We start from the raw sequence: 25,179 nt of genomic DNA, 5'->3' as shown, positions 1-25,179 counted from the left end.
TGGCGGAGACAGGCTTCAAACCCGCAGCGTTCCCACCCAAGGCCGGGGTCCTGCTCCCCGGTCTTCCCCGCTCCCGCCTTCCCAGGGGAGGTCCGTGCCCTTACCTGACCCCAATCGTGAACATGCTGAGAAGCTGTTTTCCTTGCAGCCAGCCCGTGAACATGATTAAGCCTGGGAAAGAGACAAAAAGTATACATCTGCACACACGCGCGCACACGCGCACCTCCTCTGACACGCCCAGGTGTTTCAGACTCCTCTCCTGTGCCTGAGTCAACGGGTAGGAACCTCAGGTACTTGTGAGCACTCTCCTGTTCCTTTGTAAGACACTCCCACGCCCGCAAAAAAGAACGGTTTTACTTTTTCCGGAAAGGACCAAGCCGGTTCAAGTCAGAGAAAGAGACAGACCATCCCTCCGTTAGTTCATCGCAGGCTGTTTGAAAACGCTGGCGGACGATTCCAGAACTCTCCCCGGGTGCCGTTTGTGCTGGGACGCCCCCCCCATGGCGTCCGATGTGGCAGGTGACAGCTGTTCCTGTGATAGGCACGTGGGCCCGGGTCGTAGAGGATTCCGTCCTGCCGTGCTCGAGTCCCAACGTGTCCCCTGTTCCGCTCTCGCCCCCATCAGTCACCCGGTGTTTACTAACCAGCAGGCCCGGGACACGCGGACCCCGCCAGAGGTGGGGCAGAGAGGGGGCATGAGTCACACTGGGACCCGTGGACGCACACGGGATGCTCTGGCAAGGAGGGAAAGTTCTGGGGCCTCAGTGTCCTCATCTGTAAAGTGGGGATAATGACCATGTCCCCCTCGAGGAGTTGTTTCGGGATTTGAGAAGCAGGAATCCACCTGAAGTGCTATCCCGGCTGAGAGCCCCACTGGCTGAGATCGGAATCGGCCGGTTAAGACCCATCTTCCACTAGGGCTCCAGGACAGAACAGGCTGGAAAGGAGGGATGAAGGCAGGACAGGCTGGAACAGGCTGGAAAGGAGCTGCTCAAAAACATAGTACAGCCTGTGATTTAGCCAACGCCGAGCACTTAAATCCAAAGCTGAACTTGGAGAGGTGACCAGACACCGGAATCTGGGGACGGGTGTCCAGGGAAGAAAGGGCAGGCGGGTGCGTCCCCCGCACGACAGATCTGGAAGCCCGGACTCCAGACCGATCCTCTTAACCACTTCGCTAAATTTACTTCTGCGTGTAAGTTGCAGGGGAGCGGAGATCCCCTGGGTCCCACCCTACGAGACCCGGCTTAATGCCACACCTCCCTTGGAGCCTTCCCCAGCCTCCCACTGGAGATTAGCCATGACCTTCAGGTTGCACGTTTGTTCAGGTGCCTCCCTCCTCTAGGCCTGGGCACATTCAAAGGGCCGAGGCTGTGTCTGATCCGTCTCGGTGGCCCCAAACCTCTCCCGGTGTCACAAGACACTCGCTAAATGAATTCGCACATCTGGGTGGCCAGAGGCACAACGTCTGCTTCTCCCGGAAACGGAAACGTCCTCTGGCTCCTCCGCAGGTCTAGCCAGACCCGCTCGTACGTCCTGTCATCACTGCCTGCGCTAGGGGGCGCTGCTTTCTGGGTCGGTTCCTTTATTAAGTATTCACTCAACAAGTGTTTGTTGAGAATCTGCTACGGGCCAGGCTCCGGCTGACCGTGAGGGCTGGAAAATGAAGAACACGGAACCAAAGCCAGAGCTGGAGACAGCAGGAAGGAGTGGGCGAAGGGACCGGGGCGGCCCCAAGGGGGGATTCAGGCTTAAGACCTAAATTTAGATCCACGGCATCGGGTCGGGCCCGTTTGCTGTGTTGCCAGAGGCCGAGCGGCACAGCCTGGTCGGTAACGTAGACACGTGGCTAAACTGTCCCTCCCAGTCGCCTTTGCGGTCAGGCAGGCCATGTGACTCCATTCTGGCCAATCAAGAAGGGGCAAAGACAGCAGGCCTTGGGGGCCCATGCCTTAAAAATGGCCCGTACTGGGGCGCCTGGGGGGGGCTCAGTCGGTTAAGCCTCCGACTTCGGCTCGGGTCACGATCTCGCGGTTCGTGGGTTCGAGCCCCACGTCGGGCTCCGTGCTGACGGCTCGGAGCCTGGAGCCCGCTTCCGATTCTGTGTCTCCCTCTCTCTCTCTACCCCTCCCCCGCTCGTGCTCTGTCTCTCAAAAATAAAAAAATTTTAAAAATTTCCCACACAACCTCTGTGTTCCCGCTTTCCCCCACTCGCTGGCTGAACGGAATTCCGGCCCGCCTCTGGGGACCTGGAAGAAGGGGGAATGGTCGGGGCCCGGGCCCCCGAGGTGGCGTTTGGAGGTGACCTACCCAGGAAAGCCACCCAGGCAGGAGCGAGCAAGAAATACACCTTGACCACGCTACGCCCTCCCAGGGGCAGGCGGCTCTGTACGACAGCTCGTCTTGTCTCACACAGAGACCGCTTGGCCCCCTGAGTCTCCCGTCCGCCCTCGGTCCCACTGAGGACCTCAGGACGGCTCCCCCGCGCCCCCGGGACCCAGCGCAGAAACGGCCTCGCTCACCAATTATGCCAAACGAGAAGAGTGTCAGCTGCTTCCCCAGCTTGTCCATGCTTTTCTGTAGCGGGGTTTTAGGCGTCTGAAAGGAGATCGGTGGGTCTGTTAGAGGACACCGCCCGGCTTTCTCATACCTTGAGCGGGGCGACAATCACAGAGCGGGGCACACGCATGTAAAAATCCACTGGCCTCCACACTTCAGGCCCGTGCGTGTTACGGTCTGTGAGCTGGATCTCGGCAAAAAAATCCTAGTGTTTTTACCTGTGTTGTTTTTTAACGTTTTATTGATTTTTGAGGAAGAGCGTGGGGTGGGGGGGCCGAGAGAGGGGGACGGGGACAGAGGATCCGAAGCGGGGCTCGAACTCACGAACCGTGAGATCGTGACCAGAGCCAAAGCTGGACGCCCAACCGACGGAGCCACCCAGGCGGCCCCACCCCCACCCCCCCCAACCCTCCGGCCATAAGTGTTTTTAAATAAAAACAAAGTTTTGGGGCGCCTGGATGGCGCAGTCGGTTAAGCGTCCGACTTCAGCTCAGGTCACGATCTCGCGGTCCGTGAGTTTGAGCCCCGCGTCGGGCTCTGGGCTGATGGCTCAGAGCCTGAAGCCTGTTTCCGATTCTGTGTCTCCCTCTCTCTCTGCCCCTCCCCCGTTCATGCTCTGTCTCTCTCTGTCCCAAAAATAAATTAAAAATGTTGAAAAAACAATTTTAAATAAAAACAAAGTTTAAAAAACGTGAACTCGTATTGACCACATCACCCTCATGCCTAAGGAGGGCGCAGGGCTGGCAGCCGCAGCCTAGAATAATCTCAAACGCCGGCTTGCAAGAAAAGCAAAGCCCCCCCCCCCCCCCCCCCCCCCCCCCGCCGGCCCTTACCTCTTCAGCCTGCATCATCTTAAACACTTCCCCGAACTGGGACCTCTCCCCTGTTCCGATCACGACTCCCTGCGTTCGGGAGAGAGAAGGGTGAGATCTGAGGCGGGGAGCCTGCTGGCGAGGGCGGCTGAGGTCCCCGGGGCTCACCTGCCCCTTCCCGTACTGCACCAGGGTCCCCATGAAGACGATGTTGCTCAGAGTGGTGAGGTCCCCTCCGTCCATCAGCGGGCCGTCCGTCTTACTGCACGGCTCTGCTTCTCCTGTGAAACTGGATTCATCCACCAGGAGGTCTGTGACCTAGAGCCACGAGGGGAAAAGAACGCAATCTGCCCCCTTCGCCCTGAGAACAGCTCGGTCAAGCGCAGAACGGACCCCTCGCACCCCATAAAACTTCTCAACTGGGAAAAGCGTCCTGTGCCTAAGAGTTAGCGGTCCCGGTCGACACGGGCGAATCCTGACCGACGGGCCGCTACAAAGTCGGCACGCAGCTCTAAGCAGAAAACGTCCCTCCGCCAGGCCCTGGAGTCGGGCTGGAAGGGACTTTTTTCTGGGCCACCTGTACGGACCTGGAAGGATATTCCAACGCAGGCTTTCCTGGCTTCCCGGACACATTCCAGGGACAACACTCCAGTGTTGGCAGGGAAGAAAAACAAGGCTGATCTGGGACCACCCCGGACAGTGAGGGGTCATTTCTAAGCCCGCGAGAGCCGAGGAGCCCCCGAGTGTGATGCAACATTCAGGAACTTCAGACACCTTTCTTTGGTGCATTAAAGAATGCGTAGGTCTCTGTTTAACCCCTCTGGCGTTGAACAGAGGCGTGGCTGGGGAGACGCCTTCGGAGGGCAGCTGGGACGACTGGGACCCGGCCACCTGAGGTGCGTACGTGCTGGCCTCTCTGGATCTGAGGCCTTCCAGAAATGGTGGCTCTGACGCCTGGCTTTGTTTTGTCTTTTTGTTTGTCCTAGAGAGAGAGTGCATGCGTGAGTGGGGGAGGGGCAGGGGTGGAAAAAAGGAGGCCACGCGGGCTCCAGGCTCGGTGCAGAGCCCACCTGGGCCCAGTCCCCACCGTGAGATCATGACCTGAGCCAAAATCAAGAGTCGGTGGCTCAACTGACCGAGCCGTCCCAGGCGCCCCATGATGTCTGGTTTCGTAAAGCAAACCACACCGCCCTCAGCCACCTCTGCCATTCAGGTACGGCTATTTTCGTGAGGATTTTCTGCCACGAAAAACTCATACAAATCGCATCTTAGGATGGAACAAGGCTTCTGCTTTTGTTTTCCTTTCTGATTTTGCCACGACAAAACACAACGAAACGGAACCCAACAAAACCGCGACCAGAAAAGCACACAACGGTATCTGACACCTTAATTCCATTCGCCAACAGACAACAAACACCACGTCGAAGTCACGGGACAAGTTATCAGAACACGGCCTCACGGGCCTCCGGGAACTGGACAAGAGTTGATCGTGTGCTCCCCCCCCCCCCCGAAAAAACACAGAAGTCTCATACCGGCTTTAACATTATTTAAAATTTTAGTGTACTGTTGGGGCGCCTGGGTGGCGCAGTCGGTTAAGTGTCCGACTTCAGCCAGGTCACGATCTCGCGGTCCGTGAGTTCGAGCCCCGCGTCGGGCTCTGGGCTGATGGCTCAGAGCCTGGAGCCTGTTTCCGATTCTGTGTCTCCCTCTCTCTCTGCCCCTCCCCCATTCATGCTCTGTCTCTCTCTGTCCCCAAAATAAATAAACGTTGAAAAAAAATTTTTTTTTTAAATAAAATTTTAGTGTACTGTTAAAAAAAATACTTGGGCAACGGGTAATTTAGAATATATCTTATGATTTTTTTTAATGTTTATTTATTTCTGAGAGAGAGACAGAGAGAGACAGAGCACGAGCAGGGGAGGGGCGGAGAGGGAGGGAGACACGGAATCCGAAGCAGGCTCCGGGCTCTGAGCCATCAGCACAGAGCCCGACGCGGGGCTCGAACTCACGAGCTGTGAGATCGTGACCTGAGCCGAAGTCGGACGCTCAACCGACTGAGCCACCCAGGCGCCCCTAGAACGTATCTTGCAAAGCACCTGTGTCTTTCTCCGGACACTCCGCGTCCTGCCCACCTTGGAGAAACCCATACAATCCGTGTGCCTGGAGCATCACGGAGCCAGCTTACTCAGCAGCCACCTTAGGCTGTGTTAACACCAGAAGCCACACGTGTGCACACGCACACACACACACCAGGAGAGGAGGAGAGAGCGCCCACGTTCCCAGAACTCCTGTGATGAGCTAGGCCCTGGGCTGAGCACTTTGCAAGGCCCCTCTCTCCAAATCCCCATCCCCTCCCTGAAAGATGCTACTGTTTTCTCCATTTTACATATGGGGAAACCGAGGCACGGAAACATTAAGTCACTTGCTCCAGTAACTTGTTCAAGGTTATACAGCTGCTTCGTGGCAGAGCCGAAGCGTGAGCCAAGGCTCTAGTTCCAGAAACCGCACTCTTGACCATCTTGCAAAACGGACCACAGACCCAGTAGCTATCACACAAGAGGTGAGCCTCCTGTGGCCAGCTGGATACTATGGGGGACATACGTGGGGGCCAGGGTGAGCTCTGCCCCTAAGGACCTTGTCATTTAAGTATCTAAGACCAACTGAGAGAAGCCAACGTCCTACAAGCTCACAAGAGAACAGTTAGGTCGGCATTATTCGAACAGGGACCGGTGAGTTCTCTATACTTTCAAATTAAAAAAAAAATCTAGCAGCGATCTTTTTAAAATGTGTTCAGGGCCGCAGGATCCCAGTCCCCAAGAATGACAAAGGCCCCCACTTGCCTGTATAATGCCCACGTCCCCTCTTCCTAACAGAAACCCCGTTGGCAGTGGTATCTGGACTTGGGGGTGGCTATGTGCCCCCTTCCCCCGCCACGCTATTTCCCAGCATCCCTTGCAGCTCACAGTGTCTCCAGCCCTTTGGACACTGGGACACAGGGAGAAGTCACAGACGGTCCAGGGCAAGATCTGTGAAGACGACTGAGGGTGAGACGCTCTTCACCCTTCTGGCTTCCTCTTTCTCCCTCCCTGGGCCTTCGCCCTAGTGGCTCCAGAAGCCATCTTGCAAGCATTTAAAGGACGGTCCCATCCTGCAGAGGGCGCAATGGGGGCCTGGGAGAAGCCCTGTACTCTGTTCCATGGTGGAGCCGCCATATTGGCTCTGGACACCCCCCCCTTCCAGTCTCTCATCCTGTGAGAGAGGAGTAAATCCCTGACCCACTGAAGCCCAGGCATTTCTCTCACTCTATTACCATAGTCAAATAACAACCGCCACTGATCTAGACTTTGTGTTTGTATTTTTATCTCCAGGACACAGGGAAAGTCAAGGGACTTCCTGGAGTGGTGCCTAACACGACGAAGGAAGAAACAGGAAGACGAAGTCGCCCAGCACCACCGGCTGCTGGCACCACGCACACAGGCGGGAGAAAGTGGCACCACATCCCCCAGGCAAGCAGGGATTGGGTTTCCAGAACCGTCCCATGGGACAGGATGATCATTTGAATACGTTGTACTTCCTAGGAAAATCTGGCTTAGGTTTCCAGGTTGAAGCACATGGAATTTGTACCTAACTTTGTTCACATTTAAGCAGCACTGTGGTAAGAACAGAAAGTCAACACGGAGAAGAGAAACCCCTCCGCTGACTGGGCCTGAGAGCCCAACTGACCGCAGTCGGATGTTTTTGTCAGATCGAACCTGCGGCCTTGGGCTTGGGAGTGAGAAACAGGAGGGCGGAGCTGCCAGGTTGGGGGATGGGCCGGAAGAGGTGAGTTCCTTCAGGATCAGGGACTTGAAATGGGCCTCGAAGGATAAGCACACAGTTGGTGAGTGAATCAGGCAGGGAAGGAAGAGAAAGCAAACTGGGGGGGGATCGATGATGCGCGAACTCGGTAGTAACAGGCTTAATAAAAAAGACCTCTCTTCTCCCAGCACCTCACCAGCTTTAACGGGACAGAAACCCAGGGTGCTGAGTGTGGGCACCTATCCACCCTCTTTGGGACACAGATTCTTGGCCAGGGTGGTGGGGAGAGGGTGGAGGTTGGGGGGGGGGGGGGGGGGGCGCTGTCCCTGGTGCTGAAGCCACGGGCGGGACAAGCCCTGAATGGAGAGGGTACAGGCAAGAAGACAGGAGGTGTGGTCCACATGGAGCACTGGGGGAGGTGGGGTTGGAACTCAGTCACTTCTGGCATCGGCTAAGAAATTTGGAGGGTAATGAGGAGCCATGAAAAGTCTTGAGCAGAGAAGGGAGGTGAGTGAGATCCACAAAATGATGCTAGATGTTGAAAGACACGGCCAGTGGCATTGGGAAGGGAAGCCCACAGTGCAAGGAATGAACCCAAGTGAGGCCAAGGATGGCTCCCCGGGGAGGGGGAGGTGCAGTGGGCATGGACAGAAGAACCAGCCAGGAAGAACAACAGAATTGGCAGTGAGTGGAATTAACTAGATATATGGACAAAGGCACAGGTCACTAAGGCTCACAGCTTAATCTGGTCTACAGAACATTAAAAAAAATTTTTCTTTTAATGGGGCACCTGGGTGGTTCAGTCGGTTGAGCGTTTGACTTCGGCTCAGGTCATGATCTCATGGTTCGTGGGTTCGAGCCCCCATGGGGTGGGGCCCAGCTTAGAGCTTGGGGTCTGCTTCAGACTCTGTGTCTCCCTCTCTCTGCCCCTTCCCCGCTCGTGCTCTGTCTCTCTCTGCCTCTCAAAAAAAATGATAATAAAGAAAAATAATAAAAACATTAAAAAAATTTTTTAAATGTTTTATTTATTTTTGAGAGAGAAATAGAGCTCAAGTGGGGGAGGGACAGAGAGGGAGAAGGAGCCACAGAATCGGAAACAGACCCCAGGCTCTAAACTGTCAACACAGAGCCCGACCCAGGGCTCAAACCCACGAACTGGGAGATCATGGCCTGAGCTGAAGTCGGATGCTTAACCGACTGAGCCACGCAGGCGCCCCTTCAGGACATTTTTAAATCAGGCAGGCTTGATCCTGAATATACTTCATTGAAGTCAATTTGGGATTGGCAGGAATCTTCCAGGCGGAGGCTCAGTCAACACCCCGACCTTCTGAACTGAGACGTGAGCCTTAACTCTTGCCCAGGGTTATCTGTTGTGTTTTCAAATGCCAACACCTTCCTTTCTTCCACCCAGTGAAATGAGCTGTCATTCTGACCTTCAGAACCGTAAGATAATACATTTGTGTTGTCTTAAGCCGCTCGGTATCTAGTCCTTTGTTATAGCAGCCAGAGGAGAGAGATACACTGGGGAACCCCGAGGGAGAGACGGAGCGAGAAAAAGTCCGAACAGCCGACTGCAGGCCAGAGAGCATGTGCTCCTCCTCCCCCAGTGACAGGTGCATGACCTCAGGCGGGCTGCTCGACCTTTCCCGGTTTCTGTGGCCTCGTACCATCAGAAGATGAGGTCGTGTTCTCTCAAGGTTGTTGGGAGACGAAAGGAAGCAGTTTCTACCCCGTGGTCGGCACAGACCCGACTTTATATGTAAGGGCATTCGTTCTTTCCGGAAAGAGAAACACACTGGGAGGCAGAGATGAAGGGGAATGTCTGGGCCAAGAAGGAACAATGTGTGCGTGCCTGTGCAACGATTCTGGCGGCTAAAGATACTCAAGGCCCAGAACCTATGTGACACCAGTGGCCACCCGGAGGTGGCTGGGCCTGAAGACGGTGGAAGCCTCTGGTCCCTTCCTGCTGGAGAGCAGACAAGGCTGTTCCTGTCTCCTCATGCCCAGCCAGTCTCCCCTTAAGCCAGAGCCTTACTTGGAGCCCCGACAGATTCCATTCATTTCCGGAAGTGGTCAAAGAAAGACAGGGAACAGTGACCCTGCTCTACTGGCCGGGCCGCATCAGCCTCTCCCCGCCCCAGGCCTTGGCCTTTGTTTTCGCTGTGGGAAGAGAAAATACTCCGTGACCTCCACACACGATGCAGACGGGTGGCGGGCTCACCTATTTTAAGAACGTTCTTGAACCCGCTGTTTCCTGGACCTAAGTGGCTTTAAGCCCTATATAAAGTTCTCCCGGATCTCGGGGTTTAATAGCTGACACCAATATGCCACGGTGAATAAACAAAGGCACTGGTTGTTCAGGGCAGTTGCAAAATACCAAGAAGGGGAAGGTGCCGCCTTGTGACCGGTCGCAGGGAAAAAAAGCATGCCGTGGCATCAGAAGCAGGTACGGGTGGCCTTAACATAGGCAGGAAGAAAACCAGTTGAGGGAGAGAGTTACGAACTGTTGCGGGGACTTGGGGTGGGGGTGGGGGACGGGAAAGGGAGCGCAATGAAGCCACTGCCGACGCACCGACCGCTCACGCCACGCCGGCCGCCGGGCCGAGCGCGCCGCAGGTGGTAACTCGTCGAGGCAGAACGAACGCTATCCCCTTTGACAGATGGGGAAACCGAGGCTCAGGGAGGCCGAGCCTTCGTCAGAGTCGCAGGCTGGCAGGCGCGGGGCGGGGAGACGAAACCCCGGGCCCCCGGATTTCCAGCGTGCGTCACTCACCCGTGCCAGGCCCTGGGCTGAGCCCTTTCCATCCAGGGGATGTCATCCTCACGGCCTCCCACTTGCTTCCCCCGTTTTGCAGACGGGAAAACGGGGGGCACGCAGGTTGAGTACCTCGTTCCAGGCCACCCAGCTTGTGAACGGGAGGCCCTGGCTTCAAACTCAGGGCCAGTGCCCGGCCCCAGGGCACTAGCCGCCTCGAGGCACCGCCTCTGGACCGCTGAAGGCCAGTGCGGGGCGGGGGAGGGGGGTAGCAGACGCCGAGGAATCTGTTCTGTTGCGGGAAGGGACAGCGGCATGAGCCTGACAGCAAGCCCCCCCAGCCCGCTCACCCGGGTCCCTACCCTGCCGGCAGATCTCAAAGTCAGGGGCAGAAGGCTTTGAAAGGGGGAATGTCCCTCGGGCCCCTGCCTCTGCCGCAGAGAGTGGCTCGGGGCTTTAAATGCGGGGCCCGGATTTGGCTCTTGGTCCTTCCCCATCACCCTCTCCAGGCCACTGTTTGTGTTTTTGTTTTCTTTAAGTGTATTTATTATTTTGAGAAAGAGGGAGAGAGAGAGTTCAAGTGGAGGAGGGGCAGAGAGAGAAGGGGAGGGAGAGAGGGAGACGGGGAGAGAGGGAGAGAGGGAGGGAGGGAGGGTGGGAGAGAGAGAGAGAGAGAGAGAGGGAGAGAGGGAGAGAGAGAGAATCCCAAGCAGGCTCCACACACTGTCAGCACAGAGCCCGACGCGGGGCTCGAACTGACAAACCTCGAGATCGTGACCTGAGCTGAAATCGAGAGTCAGAAGCTCAACCGACCGAGCCACCGGGCGCCCCTCTAGGCCGCTGTGTTAACAGCATGCCAATGATCCTACAATTCCCGAAGACACATGCTCTGGAAATAAGTGAGTCGGGGAGACCGCCTGCACTGAAGCCGTTATCACTGAAAGCTGTGAATGATTCTTCAGCATTTCTGCAAAGTTTCGTAAAATAGATCACCCCCCGCCGACAGATCCCTCTGAACTCGACTTCACCTTTTCTGATACATCAAGGACTATCTCCGAGAGCCTCAGGTGACGCTGTGGCACCATGACACCCACAAAGGTCAGGGACACGGCTCGCCCCCCACCCCACGTCCCCAACCCGCACTATCGTAAAAGCTCGTATTTCCGTTTTGTGTCTCCGCTGGTCTGTTTCCCTCCTCGGCACTGAGCAATCGGGTCACGCTTCTTTCTGGCATCAGAGCAGCTCCTTCTAGAAGCCACGCTTGCCTCACCCCTCAGTCCCACCCTGGTTTAACGGGCTAGTGCCGTCTGCTCTAAGCCAGAAAATCACATAACCAAAACTTAAAACTGGGAATGAATAATGTATGAAACACAATTCGAGGGGCTTTGTGCTTAAAATGAGCTTGCTTGCTAGCTTCATGCCTTGTGTGCGTGCACGAGAGAGAGAGAGAGAGAGAGAGAGAGAGGGAGGGAGAATATGCCTGTCGCCAATAAGCTAAGTGTCTGCAGATCACAAAGGCCAGGGTCCGGGACTCCTCACCTCAGTGAGACGGATGTCTGCGGGGATCCGGTCTCCGATCGAGAGAGACACGATGTCTCCGGGAACCAGGTCTCGCGCGAGCAAATGCTGGAGTTTTCCTTCTCTGATGCTGCATGTGAAACGGTAAACAAACAAACACACACACACACACACCGACATGCTGATCACACCCTACTTTAGCCAATTTGAGCAAAGAATACAGAAGCACGCTTTCTCTCTCAGTTACGGACAAAGCCTCGCGCCTTCGTGGTTTTGTCGTATTTTAAGGTCACACACGCTAAAAGACGTTTGGCGAAGCGTGTGGCTTCTGGGAGACCCTCGGCTTCATTTGAAACGCGGGCCCGCTACTACTGTTTACCCTGCCTAGAAGCAAGGCGGAGCCACGTGGCCTCCAGAAGCTTCTGCAGGTGTTAAGTCAGCAGCTCTAAAGCTTCCTTAATGGAGCCAGTGGCTAGAGGCACTTCTGTCCTCAGAGAAGACACCGCGCAGGCACAGAGCACTGTCTCTAGGACTCAGCCTGGCAGAGCTGGGGGGGCATCTTACCTCCTTTCCCGCTGGGCCATGACCCCTGCTCACGGCCGTGCCAGTAACAAGCCGCGTGCTTCTGGGCACAGGCTCCCGCTGCAATCCCCCCATTCGCCACCCTCCCCGGACGCCACAGTCCCAGCAGGGCTCCCGCCCCGTCCCTGGCCATCTTCTCTCTGTCCCACACGCCGTGGCCAGAGGGCTCTTAAAACGCAAAGATCAGGGCCACCTGGGTGGCTCAGTCGGTTAAGTGTCCGAGTCTTGGCTTCAGCTCAGGTCATGATCTCACGGTTCGTGAGTTCTAGCCCCACGTAGGGCTCTGCACTGACAGCACGCAGCCTGCTTTGGCTTCTCTGTCTCCCCCTCTCTCTGCACACCCCTGCTTGTGCCCTCTCTCTCTTTCTCAAAATAAATTTTAAAAAACCCACAAAAAAGCAGATAAAAAACCAGATCACAAGTTCCTACTGCTCCACACCTCCAATGGCTTTCGATGACCTTGGCCTCAAACCCAAAGGCCCTGCTAAGGCCCCCTTGACTGGGTCCTGCCCCCTCCTGCACTCCTGCCATCCAGCCCTTGAACACACCGAGCCCTTTGTGGTCTCAAGCTCGGACGTGGAAGCAGACATTCCCCTCTTCTTCGTTAACAGATTTCACTCTTGTTCAGAGAGCCACCCTTTCCCACCTCGAGCCGTCTGCTCCGGCGAGTGGCTTCTGACTGGCTGAGACCATCGGGGTGAGCCCAGCCCCTGCCCAGGACTGGCTTAGGCACAGGCACTTTTTGTAACACTGGTGTGTGAGACACGAGTGGACATTTCCTGGGGGCTCGTGAGAAAGGCTTCCCCATTCTGTAAACACACACACACACACACACACACACACACACACACACACACACACACACACCCTCGCTTGCTGGCTTCTTGGGAGGTGGGACGCAACCCACTCGAGCTTTCTACCCCAGCTATGGGGCGCACCTGTGCCATATGTATCTAGATACATGCTCAGGTTCTTCCCCAAACATCATCTTTGAGAAAGCAGAGGGTTACTGTGTGTCTAAACCCTTCCCAAGGCCCTGGACCTGTGAGATACTTTCTGCTACTTTGTTGTAAGCAGCAGGTGCATATTTGGGAAAGACACTGGCCCCAGAACAACATGAGCAGAGCCAGCTGGGGGACGGGGGAGGGGCGCAGACTTGGCCCTTTCCTGAAATCAGTCCATTTTCACCAGGAGAGACTAGAAAAGTCACTGGCAAACTAGAAATGACATCAAGAAAATACCAGGCCCCAGACACTGTCTCCCGGGTGTCGGCCGCGTCCCTACCCTGGGGCAGCGGACTGTGCACCTGCCGGAAGCCTCAGCTGTCCCACCGGCTACTGAAGTTCAGTGAAATGAAGAACTCACTTCCCCAGCCACACTGACGTGGTCATAGGTGAGTAGTGGTTCGTCCTGGACGGTGTGGATTACAGAACATCCCAGAAAGTTCTACCGCATAGCACTGCATTCTCGGTCTCCCTTTGTCCCTTTCAAACGCCTCCGGGGATGGCCGTGTGGTAACAACGGGTGACGCGGAAGCGTCCAGGCCGGAAAGAGGCCGGCGGGGCCGCTGAGGCCAGCCTTGCAACGTCTCACCCCACAGCCCAACGGCCGGAAGCCTCGGCCTGTTCGAGCCCCCCGTCGCGACGGCTCAGTCCACTCAGTCCAGCCCTGCCTACCATACCACGGGGGTCGCGGGCTGCTCTCTTCCCAAGTCCACTCCCGTCACCCACGGCCCCAGCCCCGGCACTCTCATTAGACCCTGATGAGACCGTGAGAGCCCAGAGAAGTCGAACGACATGCCCAAGGACACACAGTAATCCGTTGGCAAGGCAGACGCCATGTCTCCCAACCCCCAGGAAGGCGGGGTTCCCCTCCATCACACCACAAGGGACACAGACTTGGCAAACTTTTGCCAACCCCACCAGCCCACTGGCTGCCCCGAGGAACCAAGAAGCCCCAGGCCATCTCTGACTCACCAGTTACATTCGGGAGGGACCAGCTTGGTCAACTCCTCCAACGATTTTTCAGATCTGTATTCCTGGCGGGAAGCACAGCCGACATGACATTCAAGGCCGGGAACTCCAAGGCTCCCGTCACACCCGGGTTACCCCGCCCGAGACCTCAGGAAAGAGCTACGCACCTGGATGAAGGCGACAGTCACCACGATAAGCACCGCCTAGGGAGCAAACAGGGAGGGGGTGTCAGCACCCAGCTGTTCCACGAGTGAGCGAGCTGGCCCGTGGAAGGTGGACCACGGCACCCGGCCTTGCCAACTCTGTTCCCTTCTTGCAAAACAAGCACACAGAAATTTATAAAAAAAGAAAAAAAAAAAACAGAAAAATCATCCCAAATTCTGGTATCCAAAGATTCATATTTTGGGGTACCCTTCTAGATTTTTCTGCATAGACACACAACACAGGATCCTACAGTACAGACGTATTCTTTTATTATTATTATTATTTTTAATGTTTTTATTTATTTTTGAGATAGAGAGAGAGCATGAGCAGGGGAGGGGCAGAGAGAGAGGGAGACACAGAGTCTGAAGCAGGCTCCAGGCTCCGAGCTGTCGGCACAGAGCCCGACGCGGGGCTCGAACCCACGAACTGTGAGATCACGGCCTGAACTGAAGCCGGACGCTCAACCGACTGAGCCGCCCGGGCGCCCCTGGATGGTACTGTACACTTTAAAACGCTTACTTTTTAAATGATGCGACTTTCACCCAAATTAAAGAAGAAATCCTTTTTAAGCAGGTGCTCGGTGGTTACCTCTGGGAAGCAGCTCACAAAGGACCACTCTGTGGACCGGTCTCTGTGCTACCTGCACAGACGGGACAGAGCAGTTCTAGCCCGGGGGTCTCGGCCAAGGAATTCTCCGCGACACTGTTCCCCACAGGAAGGAACCAGAGGCCACCTGGCTACCCGCCAAGACAGCGACGGCGAAATTAACCAGGACACCGCCGTGCGGGGCAGAGACGGACCCCGGGCACTCACCACGGTGATACTGACGGCATCCTCATACTCCTTCGTGAGGATGCTCACCAAGGCGGAGGCCAGGAGGAGCAGGATCAGGGGGTTCTTAAACTGAAAAGTGAAAACAGGGCGGCGGGGGTGGGTGGTGAGGGCTTCCTTTCCAGTCCCTCCCCTCTAGGACGCAACTCTCTGCTCGAGGCCGGGCTCCCGGGCCGGCACCACAGGGGCCCGAGCGCTACGGAGAAATACCGCCCCGTCCAAAGGGTCCCCTCCACCCGAAATCCCACCTCTGCCGTTTCACTGACACTGGCTCCCCGGGGGTCGTCCAACGCCGTGCCTGTCCAGACGCCGGCCCCGGCCCTGCCTTGGAGGTCCCGGTCCCACCTTGCCACGTCTCCATGACGCTCCAGGGCAGGACCCAGCCCCTCTGGTGGCTGGCCAGAGCTGGTCCAGCACGGCCTAAGGGTCCCCTTCGCTCCACCAGCTCCCCAGTCCCATGTGTCCCAACTACACCAACCTGCTCCTGTAACTAACTGCCTCGGGGGCCTCCGGGGAGGTCGTACCCGTCGACGGGTGTCCCAGAAACTTCCCGAAAGGGTGTTTGCTTTATTGTTTCATGGATCTGCCCCCTCATTTCACAGACTACATAGTGTCTCATGTTACAGACGATCGAAAGGAAACAGAAACACAAACACATGAAAACAGCAAGAGAGAGAGTAGACCAAAGATTAGGATCGAGGTGAAAGTCAAGGTGTCATAGTTGTTTAAAATGGGGCCATGCTAAAAGGATTCAGTAACCATAATCTGTTCTAAAAGGCTGCAGAGAAAGGGGGGGGGTGGATAAAAGTGGGTCAAACGGACTGATAATCATCGAAGGCAGATAATGGGTATGTGGGGGTCATTATATTATTCTACTTATGCATAGTTTTGAAAATGTCCCTAATTAGGGGCGCCTGGGTGGCACAGTCGGTTAAGCGTCCGACTTCAGCCAGGTCACGATCTCGCGGTCCGTGAGTTCAAGCCCCGCGTCGGGCTCTGGGCTGATGGCTCGGAGCCTGGAGCCTGTTTCCGATTCTGTGTCTCCCTCTCTCTCTGCCCCTACCCCGTTCATGCTCCGTCTCTCTCTGTCCCAAAAATAAATAAACATTGAAAAAAAAAATTAAAAAAAAAAAAGAAAAGAAAATGTCCCTAATGAAAGATAAACGAAACGTGTGCCCAGCGAAGTCCCACTGTCGCTTCTGAGAGTCTCGGGGCAGCCAGCAGAGCGAGGGGCTGAGAGGCCCTGGGCTGCGCCCAGCGCTGCGGGCAGAGCTCACTGCCAAGGCCATGCACTCCCCGGCGGAGGCAGACACACCCTTTCCTCAGAGATCCGGGACAACAAAGTCCAAGAGAAGAGGGGAATGTGAGCTCCGGAAAGCCCACAGAGGTGCATCAGTGTCCTGGGGCTGCTGTGATAAATGACACGACCTGGGGGCCTTTGAACACCGGGGGTTGGTTCTCGCTCAGTTCCGGAGGCCGGAACTCCAGATCAAGGTGCTGGTGCGGCCACAGTCTCTTCTGGAGGCTCTGGGAGAGAATCCTTCCCGCCTCTTCCAGCTTCTGGGGGTTCCAGCCATCCCTGGGGCTCTTGCCTTGTAAGACACGCCCCGCCTGGGTCACATGGCCCTCTCCTCCCTGTGGGTGTCTCTGTGTGTCTCCCCTCTTCTGATTAGGGTCACCAGGCATTGGATTTAGGGCCACTCTGACCAGTCTGACCTGCTCTGGACTAGCCACCTGTGCAAAGACCTTCTTTTCCAAATAAGAGAATATTCTGAGGTTCTGGGTAGATGTGAATTGCGGAGGACACCACTCAACCTGGTGCAGAGAGGAGAAACGCCTCAGTCCAGGAGAGCTAGCAGTAAGATTTCGTTTCGGCCCGGAGCCCGTCACAGACTTGCCATCTGATTGGATAGAGGTGAGACGGTAAGAGAGACACAAACACGGGCCGGGCACCCGTAACGCACCAGGCACTGGGCGCCTTAAATCTCCAGGCCACCTTCTGAAGCTCGGTTAGCCTCCCATGCACCAGGCCTCTCCTGCCCCAGGGCCTTTGCACTTCCCCCCTCCTGCACATCCTTCCTCCAGACCCTCGCACGGCTCCCGTGTCTCCTTCCTTCAGGTCTCTGTCCGACGATCACCTCCTCTGGGCACCAGTCGAATGGCTCCCCTGACCACGCAGCCCAAAAAGCCGCCCTGCTATCATTTCCTAACGGCCGTCCTGACCACACTCAGTGGTGACGGATGACACAGGAAGCTGGCCGTCTGTCTTCCCCAAAGCAGAAAGTCGGTGTGGCTGCTGCTCTACGGACAATGCCTAGCCCATGGCCAGCAACATGGAAAGCACTTATCTAGAATGAATAAATGACTGAATGAATGAATGAAGCAGCCCGCACCCATTTTGAGGCAGGGCAACCCGACGCTTGGCGGGGTTGGGACTCCTACTCAAGGTCACATAGCAGAGCAGAGACCAGCACTAGGTCTGTCCTGCCTCAGGTGCATGTCCTCCTGTCCGGGTCGCTTCCATAAGGCCACCTGGCTCCCTGCCCTGCCCTCCCCTCCCCTCCTCTCCCTGCAGACCACACCCACCCAGGACTCCCGGAGCAACAAGACTATTTCTGGACACAGGGCCCCTCCAGCCCCGGGCTCCAGGCCAGCTCAGGGCTGTGCATCCTGGTGGGGGCCACTCTGAGACCTGGGACCGGGTGCTGGTCTCCAGCCAGGCCTGGGTCACGTGCCACCTTGAACCCCAGTTCCAGTCCCACCGGCTCGGCCCTCTCGGGAGCTGGACCCAGAAGGCTCTTCCACACTGGCATGACCAGCCCTCCTCCTTCCCCCACCTTGAGACCATCCCAAGCACCTGCCGCAGGCGAGTCACCGTGAGACACAGCAGACAGGTGGCCGACCCATGTGCCACCGGCACTGCTCTGGTCGCAGATGATTAGACTCTTCCTGGCTCGGGGCCCCTCTAAGGCCACACGTAAAGGGACACAGGCGGAAAGCGTCTGCGGAAGGCTCCCCGTGCGGGCCACGGGCAAGACACCAGGTGAACGGTAACGCTAAAACCAACCGACATCTTACTGAGCGCCTCGTCTGTGCCACGCTCCGGGCTCACGCCTAGCCTCCCCCCAACCTGAGGACACAGTACCGTCAAATGTCCCTGCTTGACCAATGAGCAGCCGGAGGCTCTGAGAGAAACAGAACTGTCCAAGGATTCACGTCGGCCAGCCCGACTCTTAGCTGCCGGCTTCAACCAGGGCCAACCGGTAGGCCTGGGGGTGGGGGCCCACGACAGAAAGTCCTTAAATGCGCTAAGCAGCCCTCTTCTTGTGTAAAACCCAGAACAGCAGGGACGTACTGGTTCCAATCTCCGGACAGCGCAACCGGGTTCAGGGAGGCTCGAGGCCCGGCCCGAAGTGTCGCAAGGCTGGGAAGTGGGGCTGGAACCCCGCTGGGCTGACTCTAATCTACCTTGGCCTTGCGATCCCGGGGCCACGCGTCTCGGGTCACGCTGAGGCGGGACTCCTAACGGCGATTCGCTGCAGACAGAGAAGCAGGGCTGTCTCTCGAGGTGGAGAGCTCCCTGTCGCCGGAGGCAAGCAGGGTGGCCAACACCTGGAACAGAGCGAGCGCTCTCCACGCACGTGTAAGTGAGTGCGGATGCTTTTCTGTCCCCGTCAAGGATGGGCAAACACAGCCATGGGGAGTTGCCTTCTAGACCTGCAGGGAAGCCCACAGATGAATCCCTGAACGGACAAGGTTACGCTGAATAAGCAGGCTCCCTGCTCTTAGAAACGTAAGAGGTCTCATTTCTGGAAAGGCCTTGGCTGGCATCTGTAGGAGTTTGTTTCTTTGTTTTTTAATTTTTTAATGTTTATTTATTTTTGAGACAGAGAGAGACAGAGCACGAACGGGGGAGGGGCAGAGAGAGAGGGAGACACGGAATCTGAAACAGGCTCCAGGCTCTGAGCTGTCAGCACAGAGCCCGACGCGGGGCTCGAACCCACGGACCGTGAGATCGTGACCTGAGCCGAGGTGGGCCGCTTAACCGACCGAGCCACCCAGGCGCCCCTGTAGGAGTTTTAACACAGCCGAGGCAGGAAGGGGCAGTCAGGGCTGGACAGACCGAGGCCCAGCTGCACAGGGGAGACCGTCAGTCCCCCCCGCCTGTGTCCGCCTGCTTCCCTGAACTCTAACTTCCAGGAGCCTCCACTGGTGCCTTCCAACCCTGGGATTCCCGGAAGCTTCTGGGCTGGCTAGAGCCACCTAGGCACCCAGAAGCTGACTTGGGTGCCAAACGCGTCCATGAAAGATATCCCCAGTGTGCTGAGACCTGACCAATGAGTGGCGGGGGGGGGGGGGGGGGGGGACTGGAGGGGAGTAGAGACAGAGGATGCTGCACAGAGGGCTGTGATTGGTCCATCAAGCGGCCAATCACGAAGCTTTAAGTGCTGAGCCAATAGGAAGGCCGCTGAAGCCTGGGCAGCCGGGGTACCACAGAATGGAGGGAGAAGTGTCAGGTTCAGGAGGGGAAACTGAGGCAGTCTGAATGTCTGCAGGTGTCTGGGGTAGTCAGCCTGTTAACCGGGGGGTTCTGAACTGGCACTGGGTAGGCGGTAAGGACGTTCGTTGACTTCCAGATCAGAATTTGCAGCCACGTGTATTTCAAAGCTTTCTTTCCTCTTCCCTGTGGCTTCCAGGCATCTGACTCGTGTGCCTTCCACTTGGCTTTGAGCCAGCACCGAGGGCAGAGGCGAAGGGCAGGTATCGTTCACGGTCATGGCTGCCTGGGGAGTTGGTGAGCGGCTCGTGGCCATCAGGCTAAAGGCAGCCCGAACGAGCAGGGAGCCTTCTCTATCACACGGCCGCCCTGCAGCCCAGACTGGTCCAAGGACACCTCCAACCAATATCTAAACACCGAACGGCTATTCCACACGCTCGGGCCGACACTAGCTAACGTAAGGAAAGACCCCTACCTGATCGAGGTATTTCCTCCACACGGGCTCGGTGTTATCGGCGACAAATTCATTCCAGCCATGGACCAGCCTGCGTTGCGACACCGAGAACTCGGACAGCCCGTTCTGTAAGTCCACCTGGAAGGACACGGTGAAGCACCGGCTCACCGAAGGGCCAGGAAGGACCGGGGAACCCACCCCGCAGAGCTTCCACTCCGGAAGCCGGCCAGTGCCACCGTGGACAAGGAAACCGGGCTGTCCACAGAGGAGAAGGAACTTGTTGAAAGGCCCTGAGCAAACAGGGACAGAGAGAGAGAAGGGGAAAGCCCACGGTCCAGTTCTGTCTCAATCGGACCGCCCTCCTGCCCTGTAATTACAGCAGAAAAGACAACCTCGGGCCACAATTTCAAAGAAGGGAACTGTAGCCAGGAATTCCAGAAACGTAGAAACGCTTCTGTTTACTTCTTTAAAAAATAAAAAAAAATTCGCCTTGGAAACGTCACATGCTGCACCTGCCGTGGAGAGCGGTATGGAGAGTCGCCCCCCCCCCCAGTTAAAAATGGGATCCCCACCTGCTGCGGCCCACATCCCTACGTGAGGCTTCTAGAGGGGTCAGACTCCCAGAGGTGCAAAGGAGGAGGCAGGTGCCAGGGGCCGGGTGGCGGGGAGCGGGGAGCGAATGTTTCGCGGGGGCGGGGCTTCGGTTTTGCAAGACGGAAAGTTCTGGAGGCTGGTTGCACCCCAGCGTGAATGCGCTCAACGGTCCCAAACGGTACATTCAACGATGGCACGTTTTACATTGAGCGTGTTACCGTAATTAAGAATTAAAAAGAAAAAAAACGGAGAAAAGGCCCGTCCTTAGAAACAAGGGCTCAAATTACTATGATCTGTAATAATTATGACCTGGCATTATGCCAGATACAACTCCAAGCTCTTTGCACAGCATTAGAGCAATAATTATGCGAGGGAACGTGGTCGTTCCCCAAAGGTACGTCGCCCCAGCGTATAAAAGAGAACGTGTGTGGACAGGCGGGGGTTACGGGGTTGAGCTCTGTCAGACCGCCCGGATTCAAGTCTTGCCCTGCTCCTCCGGGACCGCGCGGGTGACCGCGTTCTCGGGGTCTCCAAGTAAGAGAAACACAGAGAGGTTTGGGGGGGACGCCTGCCCTCAGGTAAGGGCCCCACGAGGGCCAGCTCCAATGACGAGACGACGATGACAATGGACGATGACAATGGTCCCGTGGGATGTCAGAACGGCTCAACAGGAGTCGCATTTTCTAGCAGTGGTGAGAAACACGCAGAACAACACAGAATTCTAAATCGGGGCTGTGGGGGGCTTTCTTCTGAAGCTGAGAGCCTCCCCATCCCAGCATCAAACGGAAATTCAATTCTTACATGAAACGCTCTGGCCAAGTCCTCTCTGTGGCATTTGCTCGCCTCCTTGGGTGACAGAGCCACCACTGTTTTCTCTTTCTCGATGGCCTTCAGCTCACATTGTCCACCAATCTGTGAAAAAAAGCAGGATTGCTGTTAAGCAAGCGGCAATTTTGTACTGACGCGTTATTTTCGAAGCATAACATGCGCGGAGAAAGTGCGCATTATCCTTTTTTTTGTAGTTCAAAGAAAAAAAGTTTTTAACGTGTATTCATTTTTGAGACACACAGTGTGAGTGGGGGAGGGGCAGAGAGAGAGGGAGGCACAGAATCCGAAGCGGGCTCTGGGCTCCGAGCCGTCAGCACAGAGCCCGACGCGGGGCTCGAACTCACAAACTGCGAGACCATGACCTGAGCCGAAGTCAGACGCTCAACCGACTGAGCCCCCCGGGCGCCCCTACCTGTTCTACCCTTGACGGACCTTTGGGTTGTTTCCAGCAGTCGTTTGTTACTGATGCATCTGTTTTTAAGCAAACTTATTTTACGGAATTGGAACTCGCCAAGCGGAGAGAGAAGGGTGACAATGTACACGTTCGGAATCCCGAAGCTTGAACTTCTGGGATTCGCGGTCACGTATGTGCTACGTTATAGCGAAAGCCCCTGATGCTGAGAGGTGATACCACAGCCTGTTCCTGCGTGTCGTTTGCAATGACCCAAGCAAAGCGGGGGGCCCAGCCGAGCTCTGGGAATCAGGCAGGCCTGGATAGAAGTCAGAGGAAGTACCTGGAGGGCACGGGAAGACAGCACAGGAGAGCTCAATCAGGAAAAGGCTAGGTATTTCTGCAAAGCGATTCCTAGTATGCTGTCCCCCGGGACATGATAATCATCTTTTTTCTTTTCCAGGAAGCAGGTTGTTGGGCGCCGGGAAGGAGGAAGGAGGCATCAGCCAACCTCTTACTTCAGCTGAAAGAGACAGAGCGGATTCCACTTTTCCCTCTTGCCAGCCCCCATCCCCGACGTGGTCCCCCAAGTGCCTCGCTGCCTAGAAACGTTCTGCCAAGCCTAAACCCAGCAGCAGAAGAGAAATAATAAAGATCAGAGCAGAAATAAACAAGATAGAATCTAAAAAAAACCTGTAGAGCAGATCAACGAAACCAAGAGTTGGTTTTTTGAAAAAATAAACAAAATTGACAAACCTCTAGCCAGGCTTCTCAAAAAGAAAAGGGAGACGACCCAAAGAGATAAAATCATGAATGAAAATGGAATGGTTACAACCAATCCCTCAGAGACACAAACAATTATCAGGGAATACTATGAAAAATTATATGCCAACAAATCGGACAACCTGGGAGAAATGGACAAATTCCTGAACACCCACACGCTTCCAAACTCAATCAGGAGGAAACAGAAAGCTTGAACAGACCCATCACCAGCGAAGAAATTGAATCAGTTATCAAAAATCTCCCAACAAATAAGAGTCCAGGACCAGATGGCTTCCCAGGGGAGTTCTACCAGACGTTCAAAGCAGAGATAATACCTATCCTTCTCAAGCTATTCCAAGAAATAGAAAGGGAAGGAAAACTTCCAGACTCATTCTATGAAGCCAGTATTACTTTGATTCCTAAACCAGACAGAGACCCAGTAAAAAAAGAGAACTACAGGCCAATATCCCTGATGAATATGGATGCAAAAATTCTCAATAAGATACTAGCAAATCGAATTCAACGGCATATAAAAAGAAGTATTCACCATGATCAAGTGGGATTCATTCCTGGGATGCAGGGCTGGTTCAACGTTCGCAAATCAATCAACGTGATACATCACATTAATAAAAGAAAAGAGAAGAACCATATGATCCTGTCAATCGATGCAGAAAAGGCCTTTGACAAAATTCAGCACCCTTTCTTAATAAAAACCCTTGAGAAAGTCGGGATAGAAGGAACATGCTTAAACATCATAAAAGCCATTTAAGAAAAGCCCACAGCTAACATCATCCTCGATGGGGAAAAACTGAGAGCTTTTTCCCTGAGGTCAGGAACACGACAGGGATGCCCACTCTCACCGCTGTTGTTTAACATAGTGTTCGAAGTTCTAGCATCAGCAATCAGACCACAAAAGGAAATCAAAGGCATCCAAATTGGCAAAGATGAAGTCAAGCTTTCGCTTTTTGCAGATGACATGATATTATACATGGAAAATCCGATAGACTCCACCAAAAGTCTGCTAGAACTGATACAGGAATTCAGCAAAGTTGCAGGATACAAAATCAATGTACAGAAATCAGTTGCATTCTTATACACTAACAATGAAGCAACAGAAAGACAAACAAAGAAACTGATCCCATTCACAATTGCACCAAGAAGCATAAAATACCTAGGAATAAATCTAACCAAAGATGTAAAAGATCTGCATGCTGAAAACTATAGAAAGCTTATGAAGGTAATTGAAGAAGATATAAAGAAATGGAAAAACATTCCCTGCTCATGGATTGGAAGAATAAATATTGTCAAAACGTCAATACTACCCAAAGCTATCTACACATTCAATGCAATCCCAATCAAAAGTGCACCAGCATTCTTCTCGAAACTAGAACAAGCAATCCTAAAATCCATATGGAACCACAAAAGGCCCCGAATAGCCAAAGGAATTTTGAAGAAGACCAAAGCAGGAGGCATCACAATCCCAGACTTTAGCCTCTACTACAAAGCTGTCATCATCAAGACAGCATGGTATTGGCACAAAAACAGACACATAGACCAATGGAATAGAATAGAAACCCCAGAACTAGACCCACAAACGTATGGCCAACTCATCTTTGACAAAGCAGGAAAGAACATCCAATGGAAAAAAGACAGTCTCTTTAACAAATGGTGCTGGGAGAACTGGACAGCAACATGCAGAAGGTTGAAACTAGACCACTGTCTCACACCATTCACACAAAAAAACTCAAAATGGATAAAGGACCTGAATGTGAGACAGGAAACCATCAAAACCCTAGAGGAGAAAGCAGGAAAAGACCTCTCTGACCTCAGCCGTAGCAATCTCTTACTCGACACATCCCCAAAGGCAAGAGAATTAAAAGCAAAAATGAACTACTGGGACCTTATGAAGATAAAAAGCTTCTGCACAGCAAAGGAAACACCAACAAAACGAAAAGGCAACCAATGGAATGGGAAAAGATATTTGCAAATGACATATCGGACAAAGGGCTAGTATCCAAAATCTATAAAGAGCTCACCAAACTCCACACCCAAAAAACAAATAACCCAGTGAAGAAATGGGCAGAAAACATGAATAGACACTCCTCTAAAGAAGACATCCGGAGGGCCAACAGGCACATGAAAAGATGCTCAACATCGCTCCTCTTCAGGGAAATACAAATCAAAACCACACTCAGATATCACCTCACGCCAGTCAGAGTGGCCAAAATGAACAAATCAGGAGACTATAGATCCTGGAGAGGATGTGGAGAAACGGGAACCCTCTTGCACTGTTGGTGGGAATGCAAATTGGTGCAGCCGCTCTGGAAAACAGTGTGGAGGTTCCTCAGAAAATTAAAAATAGACCTACCCTATGACCCAGCAATAGCACTGCTAGGAATTTACCCAAGGGATACAGGAGTACTGATGCATAGGGACACCTACCCCAATGTTTACAGCAGCACTCTCAACAATAGCCAAATTATGGAAAGAGCCTAAATGTCCATCAACTGATGAATGGATAAAGAAATTGTGGTTTATATACACAATGGAATACTACGTGGCAATGAGAAAGAACGAAATATGGCCCTTTGTGGCAACGTGGATGGAACTGGAGAGTGTG

At 54.5% G+C, this 25,179-nt stretch overlaps 1 protein-coding gene across 1 annotated transcript in view; it reads right to left on the bottom strand.

The window, feature by feature from the left end:
• Positions 1 to 25,179, bottom strand: part of ATP2C2 (ATPase secretory pathway Ca2+ transporting 2) — a 62,745-nt gene that overhangs the window by 19,230 nt on the left and 18,336 nt on the right. Inside the window, exons 2-11 of the mRNA XM_043599788.1 lie at positions 21,380 to 21,490; positions 20,006 to 20,122; positions 15,015 to 15,104; positions 14,165 to 14,200; positions 14,001 to 14,062; positions 11,464 to 11,572; positions 3,540 to 3,689; positions 3,393 to 3,461; positions 2,523 to 2,598; positions 105 to 171 (exon numbers count right to left, since the gene is read on the bottom strand). Coding sequence (XP_043455723.1) covers positions 105 to 171; positions 2,523 to 2,598; positions 3,393 to 3,461; positions 3,540 to 3,689; positions 11,464 to 11,572; positions 14,001 to 14,062; positions 14,165 to 14,200; positions 15,015 to 15,104; positions 20,006 to 20,122; positions 21,380 to 21,490 — 887 coding nt within the window. The remainder of the gene's footprint in view (positions 1 to 104; positions 172 to 2,522; positions 2,599 to 3,392; positions 3,462 to 3,539; positions 3,690 to 11,463; positions 11,573 to 14,000; positions 14,063 to 14,164; positions 14,201 to 15,014; positions 15,105 to 20,005; positions 20,123 to 21,379; positions 21,491 to 25,179) is intronic.

Source organism: Prionailurus bengalensis, chromosome E2 (genome assembly GCF_016509475.1).
Source record: "Prionailurus bengalensis isolate Pbe53 chromosome E2, Fcat_Pben_1.1_paternal_pri, whole genome shotgun sequence".
Taxonomy (NCBI): domain Eukaryota; kingdom Metazoa; phylum Chordata; class Mammalia; order Carnivora; family Felidae; genus Prionailurus; species Prionailurus bengalensis.
This window is presented reverse-complemented; position numbering and strand designations above follow the sequence as displayed.